Source organism: Musa acuminata, chromosome BXJ3-5 (assembly GCF_036884655.1).
Source record: "Musa acuminata AAA Group cultivar baxijiao chromosome BXJ3-5, Cavendish_Baxijiao_AAA, whole genome shotgun sequence".
Lineage (NCBI taxonomy): Eukaryota > Viridiplantae > Streptophyta > Magnoliopsida > Zingiberales > Musaceae > Musa > Musa acuminata.
Window position 1 is genome coordinate 26,912,745 of NC_088353.1, and position 15,338 is coordinate 26,928,082.

The following is a 15,338-nucleotide window of genomic DNA, read 5'->3' on the forward strand; positions in this document are numbered from 1 at the left end:
CTCACTTTACAATTGAAAACTTGAAGAACAGAAGGAGGAGACTTAAAGGCTTTACAACACTTTTGAGCTCTTAGAATCACAGAAAAGATCAAGATTTCGGTATTGGTCTGTATCTTTTCAGTGCTGAATGGGTGGGGTATTTATAGGCCCCAACCCAATTCAAAATTCGAGCTCAAAACGATCAAATCGATCAAATCCCAGAATTCTGGGATCAGGCGGTTGCATCACCTGGCAGAGCTCGAAGACTGAGCTTGGTGGATGCATCACCTGGCAGAGCTCGAAATCTGAGCTCGGTGGTTGCATCACCTGGGAGAGCTCGAAACTGAGCTCAGGCTGATGCACCTCTCTGCCAGAGCTCGAAGACTGAGCTTGGTGAATGCATCACCTGGCAGAGCTCGAGACTTAGCTCAGGCTGATGCACCTCTCTGCCAGAGCTCGAAGACTGAGCTCGGTGGTTGCATCGCCTGGCAGAGCTCGGAACTTGAGCTCTGGCGGTGCAACCTCTTGGCTGGGGCGGTTGCACCTCCCAACCCCACAGCCCAGGCGGTTGCACCTCCTGGCTGGGGCGGTTGCACCTCCTGGTGCAATCAGGGTCCGAATGGTTCACTCCATTCGGCCCACTTTGAATCTTTTCAGGGGCCCAATTGCCCCAAGATTAAGCTAATGGGATCACCTCCCATTTTCATGCTTAATCATCATGCTAACTACGATTAACTCTAAGACAACTTCTGCAGCTTTGCTCCGATGCGTCAATCGCTTCTTCCGGCGAGTTTCCGGCCAACTTCCGTCGATCAACCGATAACCCTCAGTGATCCTTCTGCGGACATCCGGCATACTCCTGGACTTGCGACGATCCACTTGGCGAGTTCCGACGAGCTTCGCTTGGCAAGCTTCTGGACTTCTCGGATCTGTTCACGCTGAACCTCCGACGACCGTCCGAACTTCCGTCGAACTCTCGAACTCCCAACGTGATCCTGATCTTGACTCCGGCGCAACACCTGCTGCTTGTCTTACTCTTATCGTAGTTAATCCTGCACAACAAAAACAAAACTTCGATCGAGACAATTAATCCTAAGCAATTAACCAAGTTGTCCGACATGTCATTGGTCTCTCGACGCTTCGTCCGATTCTTCGGCGCATCGTCCTCTCCTGCAGCCTATTGCCCAATCGGCCAGTTGACTCCGCAACTTCGATATCCTTGGCACAATACCTGCTCTTCTTGGCCGAATGCCCGAGTCCACGGCCCGAAGCCTTCTGTCGATACGCCGACCGATCCACCGGCCCGACGTCCAATCTTCTGACATGTTCCTTCGGCACAACATGATTTTCCTGCTTTAATTGTCTCATCCTGATCGAAGCATCCTGCGTCACTCAAAACGCAGATTAAATCATAAACATATATCAAGTAGTTTCATCATCAAAATACGAGATTCAACAATCTCCCCCTTTTTGATGATGACAACCACTTGATGACGGAGTTAAACTTAACTCCCGGAGTTTAAACAAACTCCCCCTATCAATATGCCATATTGATAGAACCTTGAATTCAAACTGAATTCAAGTCATTGCAATATTCATCATGAATACTTGCAACTCGTCAACATGAACATATGCATAAACTTTATGCATCACATGTCATGTCATCAACATACTTTCATCAACATACTTCTCCCCCTTTGTCATCAACAAAAAGGAGAAGTATCACAATCAAGTGTTTGTGATATTGGTTCAACTCATTGCATGAAAAACATAATATCAAGTTTTATCATCATGCAAGTTTGCTAATATCAACATGAAAAATTACGATGTAAGCTTTTGATATCATAACGCAAACATTTCAAGTGTTTATCAATTGTAGCATTTCATCACATGGTAAGATATCAACGCGTAAAATTACGATACAAGCTCTTGATATCTTAACGCATGATGCAAACATGGCATAATGCAAGTTTGGCAATCATAGCATCAATTCATATATTTCTCACCCTTTGTTATCAACAAAACGGAGAACGATATAAGCAAATTTTAAGCATAAGTGCTTGTAATTATTCATGTCATAACTAGGTTCATGTCATTTTCCAACAGTGAGTGATAGGATATCAATTATACAAACATCTCAAGGAAAACATGACATGGAGATAGCTTTGAAAACTTCTTCCTTTTTTTGTTATTATCTTTTTGCATGAAGGAGGAAGACTATTTGTGATACATGCTATTTGTGAGTTTACTTCGAGTGAAGTTAGAATCGATGAGAGATTAAATCATGCTTCATTTTTACAAGGACCAAGATATGTATGTGAAATAAATCCTTGCAAGTAAAAACACTTTCATCCATATTCATCAAATCCATTTCTCAAAAAATATTTTTCACATGATGTGTGTATGAGAGATGTATTTGCTAGTTAATTACATATGTCAAAAATCAATGAACTAAACTTGATATGACATATGCTTGTTAAGTTTGGAAGAGAGTGAACTTGATATGTTAGATTCAAGAGAATCCGAAAATGAAATTTGACTCTTTCTTCCATTCGGACAAGGTTTTGCTATAGATATTCAATTACAATCATGAAGGTAAAGCATGCTTGTTATCATGGAAGTTTTGTATTCAAGCACATAATTTTCAACAAGTAATTGTGTAAAATCATTATGCCAATCAAGTGATTCGATCATTCAATCAAGAAGGTTCGAAAAATAATTTTAACACGTTCAATCATTAGGACGTGTTTTTGCCATAGTTTTTCAAATACAATCATAAAGATAAGACATACTCATCATCATGATAGTATGATAGCAGGTTTACCAAATACAAGCTGGCAAAAAATTTGTACATTTTAAGGCCCGCAAGCTAGCAATTTTGAGATGTTCAAGAAAGCAACTCTTGCTTCTTGATATATGCAAATTTGTCAAGTTTTGCTAGATGTGCAAGTTAGCATTTTGCCTCTTGAGATAGGCAAGATAGCACATTTGCTTCTTTTGAGATAGCAACTTTTTGCTTCTCTTTAGACCAACAAGCTAGCAATTTTTACGATATACAAGTTTCACAATATATAAGCTAGCAAAAATTTTGAAAGCAAATGCAAGATAGCTTTCTTGTGTAAGCTCATGATTCTTGCTTCCTATTGCAATGTGCAAATTGCAAGTTTTGCTTTTTGAGATATTCAAGATAGTGATGTTCAAGAAGACAATTTTTCTTCTTGAAATAAGCAAGTTAGCAATCTTTGCTTCTTAAAATAGGCAAGCTAGCAATCAAGTTTTTTTCATCTTTTGTACAAGCTAGCTATCTCCCCCTTTGTCATTGTCAACAATGGAAAAACCCTTTACATCAATTTCTAAATCATGACAAAGGTAAGTAATCATTCTTATTTGTGCATCATTATAGTTTCAATGCACAAATTCATTAACATTACATTTCAAAAAATTTATGCATGATACCGAAAAATCAATCATCATCATGAGCATATCAAACATGATATTCAAGCATCCATGATATATCATTTTGGCAGCATGATCATAGATATTCAAACGATGGTATCTAGAATTCATTACATCCTATTATGCATGATCATTAACTCCTCATTTGTATTTCATGCATTATTTCATTTCATCTCATAAGGAATATCAAGAAGAGTTATTGGATGATGAGATAAATATTTTATGAATACACAGAATATCATAAGTGTTTCATGTATCCATAATATCACATGAAGCATATTATCATTTTTAAGATTCATAACATGAATAACGTTATTACTATTTCATCAAAATCAGTTTCGAGATTCACATAATATCATGAAATCATTAATCTCGATAAAATGGGAAAAACATTTTCTTTTTAAGTGATTCTTTTAACACATCATAAAAAAGAAAAACTCATTCATAATTCAAGTGATTTACAAGATATCATAAATGAATTTATCACTTGTATTTCACCAAAATCGAGAACTCTTAGAGATAGAAAATGATTGAAGTATTTAATCTGATTGAAGAATGATTCATATTTAAAGTGTAGCATTTGTCAAATCTGAAATCATCAAGTATAACTTTAATATTTTCATTGCAACATTAAGCAAGGTTTCATTGAACATAATTTTGAATGATTCTTATAAATGCCTAAAACTTCTTTAGTTTTAATTTATGATTGACTTTATAATAGCATGCTCAAATTTTTATTTTTATGTCAAAACCATACATTATCTTTAATAAACAAAGACAATGAAAAATATCAAGCCTTCCAGACAAAAGCCATGTATCGTCATTGAAAAGCAACATGAAAATCATCAAAATATACATTCTGGCTTCTCAAGCACATAAATAAGATTAATCTCACTAGGTGTAAGATCATTAGATTTCTATCTTGCATTTACATAAGACATGCAATTTTCATTATCATTTTCAAGATTACAAGCATGATCATATTTTTGCATTTTCATTATTAAAAATATAATTTTCAAGAAAATTTAAAGAGAAAGAAAAATGCATCATGAAAAGCATCATGTAATTTCGAAGTAAATTAGGGGGATTTCGATTACCTCATCATTGTAGGCTATTAAGGCGTAGTTTGCCGCCTTGCTTTTGTTGACTTTCTCTTCTTCGGAGGAGCTCGATTCATCCCAATTTTTGTTCTTCTTCTTGCGTTTAAAGCAAGTAGTTCGATTGCTTTTTAATTTTCGTTTCATTTGTAGTTTAAGTTCACCATCACTTGAGCTTATGCTCAAGTGGTCTTCAAATGTTCTATGTCCCAAATCCTTCCTGTTCTTTGGAAGGTTGGTTTGTTCATCATTGTCCTCATCACTTGAGTCATCGCTCAAGTGGCATTCATTTGTCCAGAGTTCCAAATCCTTCCTGTTCTTTGGAAGGTGGTTCTCAAGTTCTTCACGTGCATTGCACGTCATTTCATATGTGATCAATGAACCAATTAGTTCTTCAAGTGGTAAGTTGTTTAGATTTTTAGCTTCTTGTATTGCAGTTACTTTTGAATCCCACCTTTTAGAAAGAGAACGCAAAATCTTGTTTACGAGTTCAAAATCCGAAAAACATTTTCCAAGAGCTCTTAAACTATTGACGACATCCGTGAAACGGGTGTACATGTCGCCTATAGTCTCGCTTGGTTGCATTTGAAAAAACTCAAAATCATACAATAAAAAGTTAACTTTCGAGTGTTTGACTCTACTAGTTCCCTCGTGCGTGATTTCAAGAATTCGCCAAATGTCAAAAGCCGTTTCACACGTAGAAATCCGATTGAACTCATTTTTGTCCAATGCGCAAAATAAGGCATTCATAGCCTTTGCGTTTAAAGAAAAATTCTTCTTCTCCAAAACCGACCATTCGTTCATCGGTTTGGAGGGAAGTTGAAAACCGTTTTCAATGATACTCCATAAGTCTAAATTCGTAGAAATCAAGAAAACTCTCATTTGAGTTTTCCAATAAGTGTAGTCCAATCCGTTAAACAACGGTGGACGAAAGACCGAAAAGCCCTCTTGAAGAGCCATTTCTCTCGGGTGTAAATCCGAAATGAGAAATACCCCGCTCTGATACCAATTGTTAGGATCGAGAGCACTAAGAGGGGGGGGGTGAATTAGTGCAGCGGAAATCTTACAGCGATTAAAATCAAAAGCTGCGATCGTTCAAAAACTGTTATGATGCAAAAGCAAATTCTCAGTTTGTATCTAAGTGCAGTTTGCGTCTAAGCGCAGATTGCGTTTAAGCGCAGTTTTGCGTCTAAGCGCAGTTTTGCGTCTAAACTCAGATTTACATCTAAATGCAGATTTACGTCTAAACGCAGATTTACGTCTAAACGCAGATTTACGTCTAAACGCAGTTTTACGTCTAAACGCAGTTTTACGTATAAACGCAGATTTACGTCTAAACGTAGTTTTACGTCTAAACGCAGATTTACGTCTAAACGCAGATTTACGTCTAAACTTTGAAACTCGTTTGTATACTCGCAGAAGGCAGTATGCAGTTGAAATCAAGACGTAAACGTGAACTGAAATCTGACGATTGAGCGAGGAAAGCCGATTTACGTCTGAATGCAGTTTTGCGTCTAAATGTTGAAACTCGTTCGTAAAATCATAGAGGACAGATTGCAGTTATTAATAGGATTAAAATGTAAGCGTAAACTGCAAAGAAGCTCGTTCGTAAAAGCACGGAAAATAGTTCTGCAGAATCAAACGTAAACGTAAACTGTAATGTATGAAAATACGAATTTACGTCTGAATGCAGATTTGGAAGAATAGCACTTAGAATTTGTTCGTGAAAGCGCAGAGAGCAGTAGTGATGAGGGAGGTTTGCAGTAATGATAAAGTGCTCGAAAATAAACGCAAACCAGAGATTTAGAGTGGTTCGGTCAGCCTTGACCTACTCAACTTTTGGCTTCCTCCACCGATGAGGTTGCCGACGTCAACTAGGTGCCTTCCTTCAATGGGCGAAGGCCAAACTTCCCTCTTACAATTTCTCTCCTTTTGACAGGCTTAGGAGACAACCTTTACAGACCTTTCTCTCCTCACTTTACAATTGAAAACTTGAAGAACAGAAGGAGGAGACTTAAAGGCTTTACAACACTTTTGAGCTCTTAGAATCACAGAAAAGATCAAGATTTCGGTATTGGTCTGTATCTTTTCAGTGCTGAATGGGTGGGGTATTTATAGGCCCCAACCCAATTCAAAATTCGAGCTCAAAACGATCAAATCGATCAAATCCCAGAATTCTGGGATCAGGCGGTTGCATCACCTGGCAGAGCTCGAAGACTGAGCTTGGTGGATGCATCACCTGGCAGAGCTCGAAATCTGAGCTCGGTGGTTGCATCACCTGGGAGAGCTCGAAATTGAGCTCAGGCTGATGCACCTCTCTGCCAGAGCTCGAAGACTGAGCTTGGTGAATGCATCACCTGGCAGAGCTCGAGACTTAGCTCAGGCTGATGCACCTCTCTGCCAGAGCTCGAAGACTGAGCTCGGTGGTTGCATCGCCTGGTAGAGCTCGGAACTTGAGCTCTGGCGGTGCAACCTCTTGGCTGGGGCGGTTGCACCTCCCAACCCCACAGCCCAGGCGGTTGCACCTCCTGGCTGGGGCGGTTGCACCTCCTGGTGCAATCAGGGTCCGAATGGTTCACTCCATTCGGCCCACTTTGAATCTTTTCAGGGGCCCAATTGCCCCAAGATTAAGCTAATGGGATCACCTCCCATTTTCATGCTTAATCATCATGCTAACTACGATTAACTCTAAGACAACTTCTGCAGCTTTGCTCCGATGCGTCAATCGCTTCTTCCGGCGAGTTTCCGGCCAACTTCCGTCGATCAACCGATAACCCTCGGTGATCCTTCTGCGGACATCCGACATACTCCTGGACTTGCGACGATCCACTTGGCGAGTTCCGACGAGCTTCGCTTGGCAAGCTTCTGGACTTCTCGGATCTGTTCACACTGAACCTCCGACGACCGTCCGAACTTCCGTCGAACTCTCGAACTCCCAACGTGATCCTGATCTTGACTCCGGCGCAACACCTGCTGCTTGTCTTACTCTTATCGTAGTTAATCCTGCACAACAAAAACAAAACTTCGATCGAGACAATTAATCCTAAGCAATTAACCAAGTTGTCCGACATGTCATTGGTCTCTCGACGCTTCGTCCGATTCTTCGGCGCATCGTCCTCTCCTGCAGCCTATTGCCCAATCGGCCAGTTGACTCCGCAACTCCGATATCCTTGGCACAATACCTGCTCTTCTTGGCCGAATGCCCGAGTCCACGGCCCGAAGCCTTCTGTCGATACGCCGACCGATCCACCGGCCCGACGTCCAATCTTCTGACATGTTCCTTCGGCACAACATGATTTTCCTGCTTTAATTGTCTCATCCTGATCGAAGCATCCTGCGTCACTCAAAACGCAGATTAAATCATAAACATATATCAAGTAGTTTCATCATCAAAATACGAGATTCAACAATATATATATATACATATATAATCCTATTTTGTGGTATTTTTAACTAAATTTAAGGGCAAAGGGCCAAAAAAAAAGTTAGTTGCCCTAAGTATGTTGATAATATCTTTAAAAACAAACCTTTAAGGGTTTTTTCAATGATTTCAAATCAATTATAGTGAAAAAACACTAAATATAAGTGATTTTGGTTTACAAGACACCAAATAATGAATCAAAATATGTTTCAAATATGAATTACAATTAATATATGAAGAATACAAGTATATAGAAGTTTTAAATATGATATATTTGGTTCAAAGTCGTTGGTGCTCTTGCCAGAGACAAATCTATGCCAACAATTTGAGGATAAAATATGAGACGCAGCCAGAGAGGAGAGAAAAGTATTTTGCTGCAAACAACAAGCACCGATGAGCCCACAATGAAGAGGAGCTTATAGATACAAATGGCACTAGCGAACTCACAGAGGAGAGGAGCTGATAGATACAAACGGCTTCCATTTGTCTTTGGAGAGTCGTTTGCTGAAGAGAAGCAGGGAGAGGAGTTCATCAGATAAGAGAGGAGTTCATCATTGTCTACATTAGGGTTACACACGTTTGGTATGACTTGTGAGTGTAAATCTTTGTCCTATAATTGAAACCCAACCTGACTCAAACCGAGACATTGATCAGACCCAACCAACACTTGGATCAAATGGGTTTGAATCGAGTCGGTTCAAGGGCACATTACGAATTATAGTAAAACGCGATGTCCCTAATAAACAACTAAATATGGGAGTGTTATTTGATAAATCCTCATTACTATATATATATATATATATATATATATATATATATATATATATATATATATATATATATATATATATATACATATACATGTATATGTATATATATACATATACATATATACATATATATATTTATAGATACATATATATATATATATGTATATATATGTATGTATATATATATGTATGTATGTATGTATATATATATATATATATATACATATACATACATACATATATATATATATAGATACATACATACATATATATATATATATATATATATATATGTATGTATATATATATATATGTATGTATATATATATATACATATATATATACATACATATATATATATATATACATATATATATATATATATATACATATATATATATATATATATACATATATATATATATATATATATGTATGTATGTATATATATGAATATATATTAATTTTACTATTAATATTAAAATTAATATTTATATAGTCCCAGTTCTGGCTAAAAGATTCATGGACATACGAATAAATTGTGGAAAGCAGATCGATAAGTAGTAAACAGGTATAGATTTACAACATCCACCTGTACTATTACATGATGAAAGCAACAACAAGCATCAGTTGGATCATCTTCTTCTCCAATCTCAATGTTAACCATGCCGTGACGAACGGCGTCAAGAAACAAACAAGAAAACCTACTACAAACGGAGCCGTCAGACGCTGACGCTGCACGGAGACATGCGCTGGAACCGGACGACCGCCACGCCGTTGCTCGTGCTGTCGAAGGAGAAGAAGGCCGGGCAGGTGACCTCGAGGTGGTAATGGCCGGAGGTCCACGTCCCCACCTTCCATCGCACCATGCCGTCGATCTTCAGGTAGAGCAGCAGGTAGCCGGCCGCCTCGTCCTGCTGCAGGGATCCGCAGATGGACGGCGCCACCGGCACGGAGGCGCCGTACAGGTAGGGCGACCACACGTTGATGTCGTGGTGGCCCTGGTAGAGGGGAGGGATGGAGGTGGGGAGGGTGATCTGCTGGTTCTGGTAGGTGACGTAGACGCTGGCGCGGTCGTAGGAAACGCCGATGCGGCTGTTGGGGTTGTGAGAGGAGACAGTGGCCTGGAGAACGGTGGAGAGGATGTTGTCGGAGAGGGAAAGGTTGAACTGGTAGACGGTGGCGTCCTTGAGGTAGAAGATGGGCTTGGTGGGGCGGAGGACGAGCCATGTGATGAAGACGATGAGGAGGACGACAAGGACGAAGGCCCCGACGACCCACGCAATGGTGAGGAGCGTTGAGTGGTCGGAGCACACGCTGCACCCGCAGCAGCTACTGTGGTGGTGGTGGTCGCAGTCTTTCCCCATAAGAGTAAGAGAAGGAGAAAGAGGTAGACGATGGAGACCGGAAGCAGTAGGACCAGAGGAAGAGGAAACAATGTGGCGTATATAAAGAAGAGTAGGGAAGACCAGAGAGTATATATATATATATATATATATATATACAGAGTTCATATAATGGAATCTGGAGAGTGGAGGGGATGTGGGGGTGATTTCTGCGGGGAATGATATGGTTTTTATTATGGGCTGAATAAATTCGGAGACTTAAAGGTTGCAGAATCACTTGTTTCCTATTTAACATGATTTTATGTGCTATGATTCTGTTTAACATTAAATTTTGGTGAAACAAAATCAAGAAGAAAAACATGTTTTTGAGTGAAATTTTAAGATTGAATCAGTGGAAATCAAAACCGTAATGAACGTAGAAATCAGGCAAATCATATTAATGATGCATCATAATGATTTTTATTCCCTTCTTCTTCCACAACAGCCAAGAGATTAACTTGTTCAATCTATTACTTGTTGCTGTCTCTATTATTAATCCCATATGTTGCTCAAGCGATTAACTTTAATATCAATGTAGCGATTATTATGTTATCAGTATGAATTATGATCTCATCTGATAACAAAGTCTACCATGGCCAACAGCTGTCGTCTTCATCACAAGCTCAACCGGTTGACATTCCCTGACACAAGCAACTTTTTTTATGCAGCCTCAAGAGGAGATGGTCTGTATCCCCCTAGTACAACACATAATTGCCAATTTACATGCAAAATACTGCTGCATGATCACATTGTGTGCAGGAACAGATGAGTTCTTATTGGTGAGCAACTCTCTTTTGTAACGGTTATTATTAAATATCTTATTTAATAATAACGTAACCGTTCTTATTAAGATTCATAATTCATTATCATGAATTTCTTCATTTATTATGGTTTAAATGATTTCAGTTTCTTATTCTTTATGCAAGAAACCGTTATTATTAAATTAAATATTTAATATCATTAAGTTCTTCATTATGGTCCAAACGTTACAAATTTGAATTAATTCTTGAACGTTATGAGTTGGTGATGATAAATGTTCTTGATGGGAGAACATCTATATATACATGAGGATTTTGGTCCCTTGGTTCAATCATCTCTTTGAAGCGAAAGACTTTCCTACACCATCTAAAGCGAGAGTTCTGAACCGAGAAGAACCAAAGTTCAAGAAGAAACCTCTGCAGAAATTCTTGACGACAATGGCTGGAGGTACGCTATTTCGTTTCCGCATTAGTTTTATTGTGTTTCTATTACAATGATTTAGAAACACAAGTTGGCTTCATCAAAATTTCTTACATTTGGTATCAGAGCCGAATGACCTCTGCCTTGATATGAAAAAAGTTTTCATTTTTATGCCATGAAAATGATTTGATTTTGATTTCTTCTTGGAAACTTGTTGATATATTTTGTTGAAAATCATGAGGAAATATCATTTTCAACATTTTTAGTCAGTAAAATGCTCATATTATGTATGCATATTTAGTTATATTAAATTATGTATATGAGCAAATTTTTTATGTTTAAAATGTCTAGTGATCCATATAATCTTAATTAATTAAGAATTAGCCACAGCATCCTTAATTAATTGAAATTATATATAAAGTTAAAATAAGGATCACATAAGTAATTAGACATCGGATTGTGACTGATTATATTTTATATAATAATTGTTATCCCACAGGATCTTTTATTATATTTAATATAATTAATCAGGATAAAATATCAAATTATTTTCATAATTTACCCACAGGAATTATGAATTGGAATATAATTTGATAGTTTTATCATAAAGTTCATTTGAATCTATTTGAATTAAGAATTTAGCCCACAGGCAATTTTTATGTCATGTGATTCATATTTTTGACATGTTTCACATTGGTAAAACATGTATTTTAGTTTATTAAGCTTCAAATTTTGACATAAGCATGTTTGATTTTATGCAGTTTCTCAAACTGTTAATTTCTCTGATATTCGATGTGATAACTATAAGATATGGAAGGAGAGGGTTCTCCTCCATTTAGGGTGGATGGATATTGATTATGCTATTAGAAAAGACGAACCACCTATAGTCACTGATACCAGCACTCTAACTGAGATCGCGTTATATGAGCGATGGGAGCGATCCAATCGGCTCAGCGTGATGTTTATCAAAACTAAGATAACTGCTGGCATACGTGGTTCTGTTGACCAGCATGAAAATGTCCGAGACTTGCTAAAGGCTATCGATGAACAATTCATCACTTCGGATAAGGCACTAGCAAGCACCCTTATAATGAAATTTTCATCCCTCAGACTCACCAACGTAAAGGGTGTGCGTGAGCACATAATGCAAATGCGAGATATTATGGCTCAACTTAAGAAACTTGAGGTTAATATGTCAGAATCCTTCCTGGTGCACTATATTCTGAACACCCTTCCACCTCAATATAGCCCTTTTAAAATTTCATACAATACACATAAGGACAAATGGTCAATTAATGAATTAATGACCATGTGTGTTCAAGAAGAAGAGAGGCTAGTAATGGAATTGGGTGAGAGTGCATTGATGGTAACCACTCGAGGGAAGAACAAAACTGACAAACATCAAGCCAATCAAAAAGCTTATCAGCAGGGAAAAGGTAAAAATACCACCCCAAGCTGATATCAAGAAAGAAGCAAGGTGTTTCTTTTGTAAAAGAAAGTGACACATGAAGAAGGAATGTACGAAATTCCAACAATGGCTTGAAAAGAAAGGTAAACTAACCTCATATGTATGTTATGAATCTAATATGGTCAATGTTAATATTAACACCTGGTGGATTGACTCTGGATCAACAATCCATATTGCAAACTCTTTGCAGGGTATGCAAAATCTAAGGAAGCCAGTGGGAAGTGAGCAAAGCATCTTATCAGGAAATAAGATGGGCTCACGTGTGGAAGCAATTGGAACATGCATTTTAACTTTAAGTAGTGGTTTTGTTTTAAAATTGGAAAGAACCTTTTATGTACCAAGTTTCTCACGAAACTTAATTTCTGTTTCCAGACTCGTACCATTTGGATATTCCTTTAATTTTAAAGACACATCATTTCGTTTATTATATAAATTTGATTGTGTTGGGAATGGTATTTTGTTTGACGGTCTTTACCGTATTTTATTACAAAATGATAATACTCAAGGTTCAATGCATGTTCACGCTGGCATTAAGAGGTGTAATATTAATGAGGACTCCTCTATATTATGGCATCGGAGATTAGGACATATCTCCATAGAGAGAATTAAAAGATTAGTTAAAGATGGGGTACTTAGTACTCTTGATTTTACTAATTTTAAGACTTGTGTGGACTGTATTAAAGGAAAACAGACCAATAAATCCAAAAGGGGTGCTAATAGGAGTTCAGACTTATTAGAAATAATTCATACTGATATATGTTGTCCAGACATGGACATACATGGTCAGAAATACTTCATCTCCTTTATAGATGATTACTCACGATATATGTATATATATTTGCTTCATAATAAAAATGAAGCATTGGATGCCTTCAAAGTCTTTAAGGCTGAAGTTGAGAACCAATGTGGTAAGCAAATTAAAATTGTGAGATCAGATAGGGGTGGAGAATATTATGGTAGATATACTGAAAATGGACAAGCACCTGGTCCTTTTGCTAAGTTTCTTCAAGAACATGGGATTATTGCCCAATACACTATGCCTGGTTCTCCAGACCAGAATGGTGTTGCAGAAAGAAGAAACCGAACATTATTGGACATGGTGCGGAGTATGCTTAGCAACTCCAATCTTCCTAAGTTCTTGTGGACTGAAGCATTAAAAACGGCTGTGTATATATTAAACCGAGTTCCAACCAAGGCTGTCCAAAAGACACCATTTGAACTATGGAAAGGTTGGAAACCGAGTTTGCGACATATGCGCATTTGGGGATGTCCGTCTGAAGTCAGGATATATAATCCACAAGAGAAGAAACTGAACCCAAGGACTGTTAGTGGGTATTTCATTAGATATGCCGAAAAGTCCAAAGGTTACAGGTTCTATTGTCCATCTCACACAACTAGGATTGTGGAATCAAGAAACGCTAAATTTCTTGAGGATGATGTGATTAGTGGGAGCGATCATTTCAGGAACATAGTTTCTGCACATGATCATATAGAATCTCAACCTTCCACATCAACTGATAGATTGGTTATAGTTCATAGCACTCCTCAAGTACAAACTAGTGCTGAACAACCAATCATTGAAATTCCACAAGTTGTTGATAGTATTCTAATAGATCAAGCAGTTCAGGAATTACAACAAGCTCCTGAACAACTAGTTGAAGCACAAGTTCCTCAAGGAACCATTAGTACAACATTAAGAAGATCTACTAGAAATAAAAGATCAGCAATTCCTAGTGATTATGTTGTATATCTACAAGAATCTGATTATAATATTGGAGCCAAAAATGATCCTGAAACATTTTCACAAGCCATGAGTTGCAAAAAGTCAAATTTGTGGCATGATGCTATGAAAGAAGAGATGAATTCCATGATGAGCAATGGAGTTTGGGATCTTGTAGAGTTGCCTAATGAAGCAAAGGCCATTGGTTGCAAATGGGTCTTTAAAACTAAGAAAGATTCGTTAGGCAACATTGAGAGATACAAGGCAAGACTTGTTGCAAAGGGATTTACTCAAAAAGAGGGAATCGATTATACGGAGACATTTTCTCCTGTATCTAAGAAAGATTCTCAGCGTATTATTTTAGCATTAGTTGCTCATTTTGACCTTGAGTTGCAACAAATGGATGTGAAAACAGCATTTCTTAATGGAGATCTAGAGGAAGAGGTTTATATGAAACAACCTGAAGGTTTCTCCTCTAGTGTTGGTGAGCACTTGGTTTGCAAGCTTAGGAAGTCTATATACGGCTTAAAACAAGCCTCCCGCCAATGGTATTTTAAATTTCATGAAGTGATTTCTTCATTCGGATTTGTTGAAAATCTCATGGATCAATGCATATACCAGAAGGTTAGTGGGAGTAAAATATGTTTCCTTGTTTTATACGTAGATGATATTTTGCTTGCAACCAATGATAAGGATTTGCTGCATGAGGTGAAACAATTTCTTTCTAAAAATTTTGACATGAAGGATATGGGTGAAGCATCTTATGTCATTGGCATTAAGATCTATAGAGATAGACCTCGAGGCATTTTAGGTCTATCACAAGAAACCTATATTGATAAACTTTTAGAAAGATTTCGGATGAA

The 15,338-nt window shown here is 37.7% G+C and overlaps 1 protein-coding gene across 1 annotated transcript; it reads right to left on the reverse strand.

Moving 5' to 3' along the window:
• Positions 1 to 9,260: 9,260 nt before the first annotated feature.
• On the reverse strand, positions 9,261 to 10,156 carry LOC103975055 (NDR1/HIN1-like protein 1). Its single transcript, XM_009389966.3, has one exon. The coding sequence runs from the start codon at positions 10,088 to 10,090 to the stop codon at positions 9,446 to 9,448; it is 645 nt and encodes a 214-aa protein (XP_009388241.2). The 5' UTR covers positions 10,091 to 10,156; the 3' UTR covers positions 9,261 to 9,445.
• Positions 10,157 to 15,338: the final 5,182 nt, after the last annotated feature.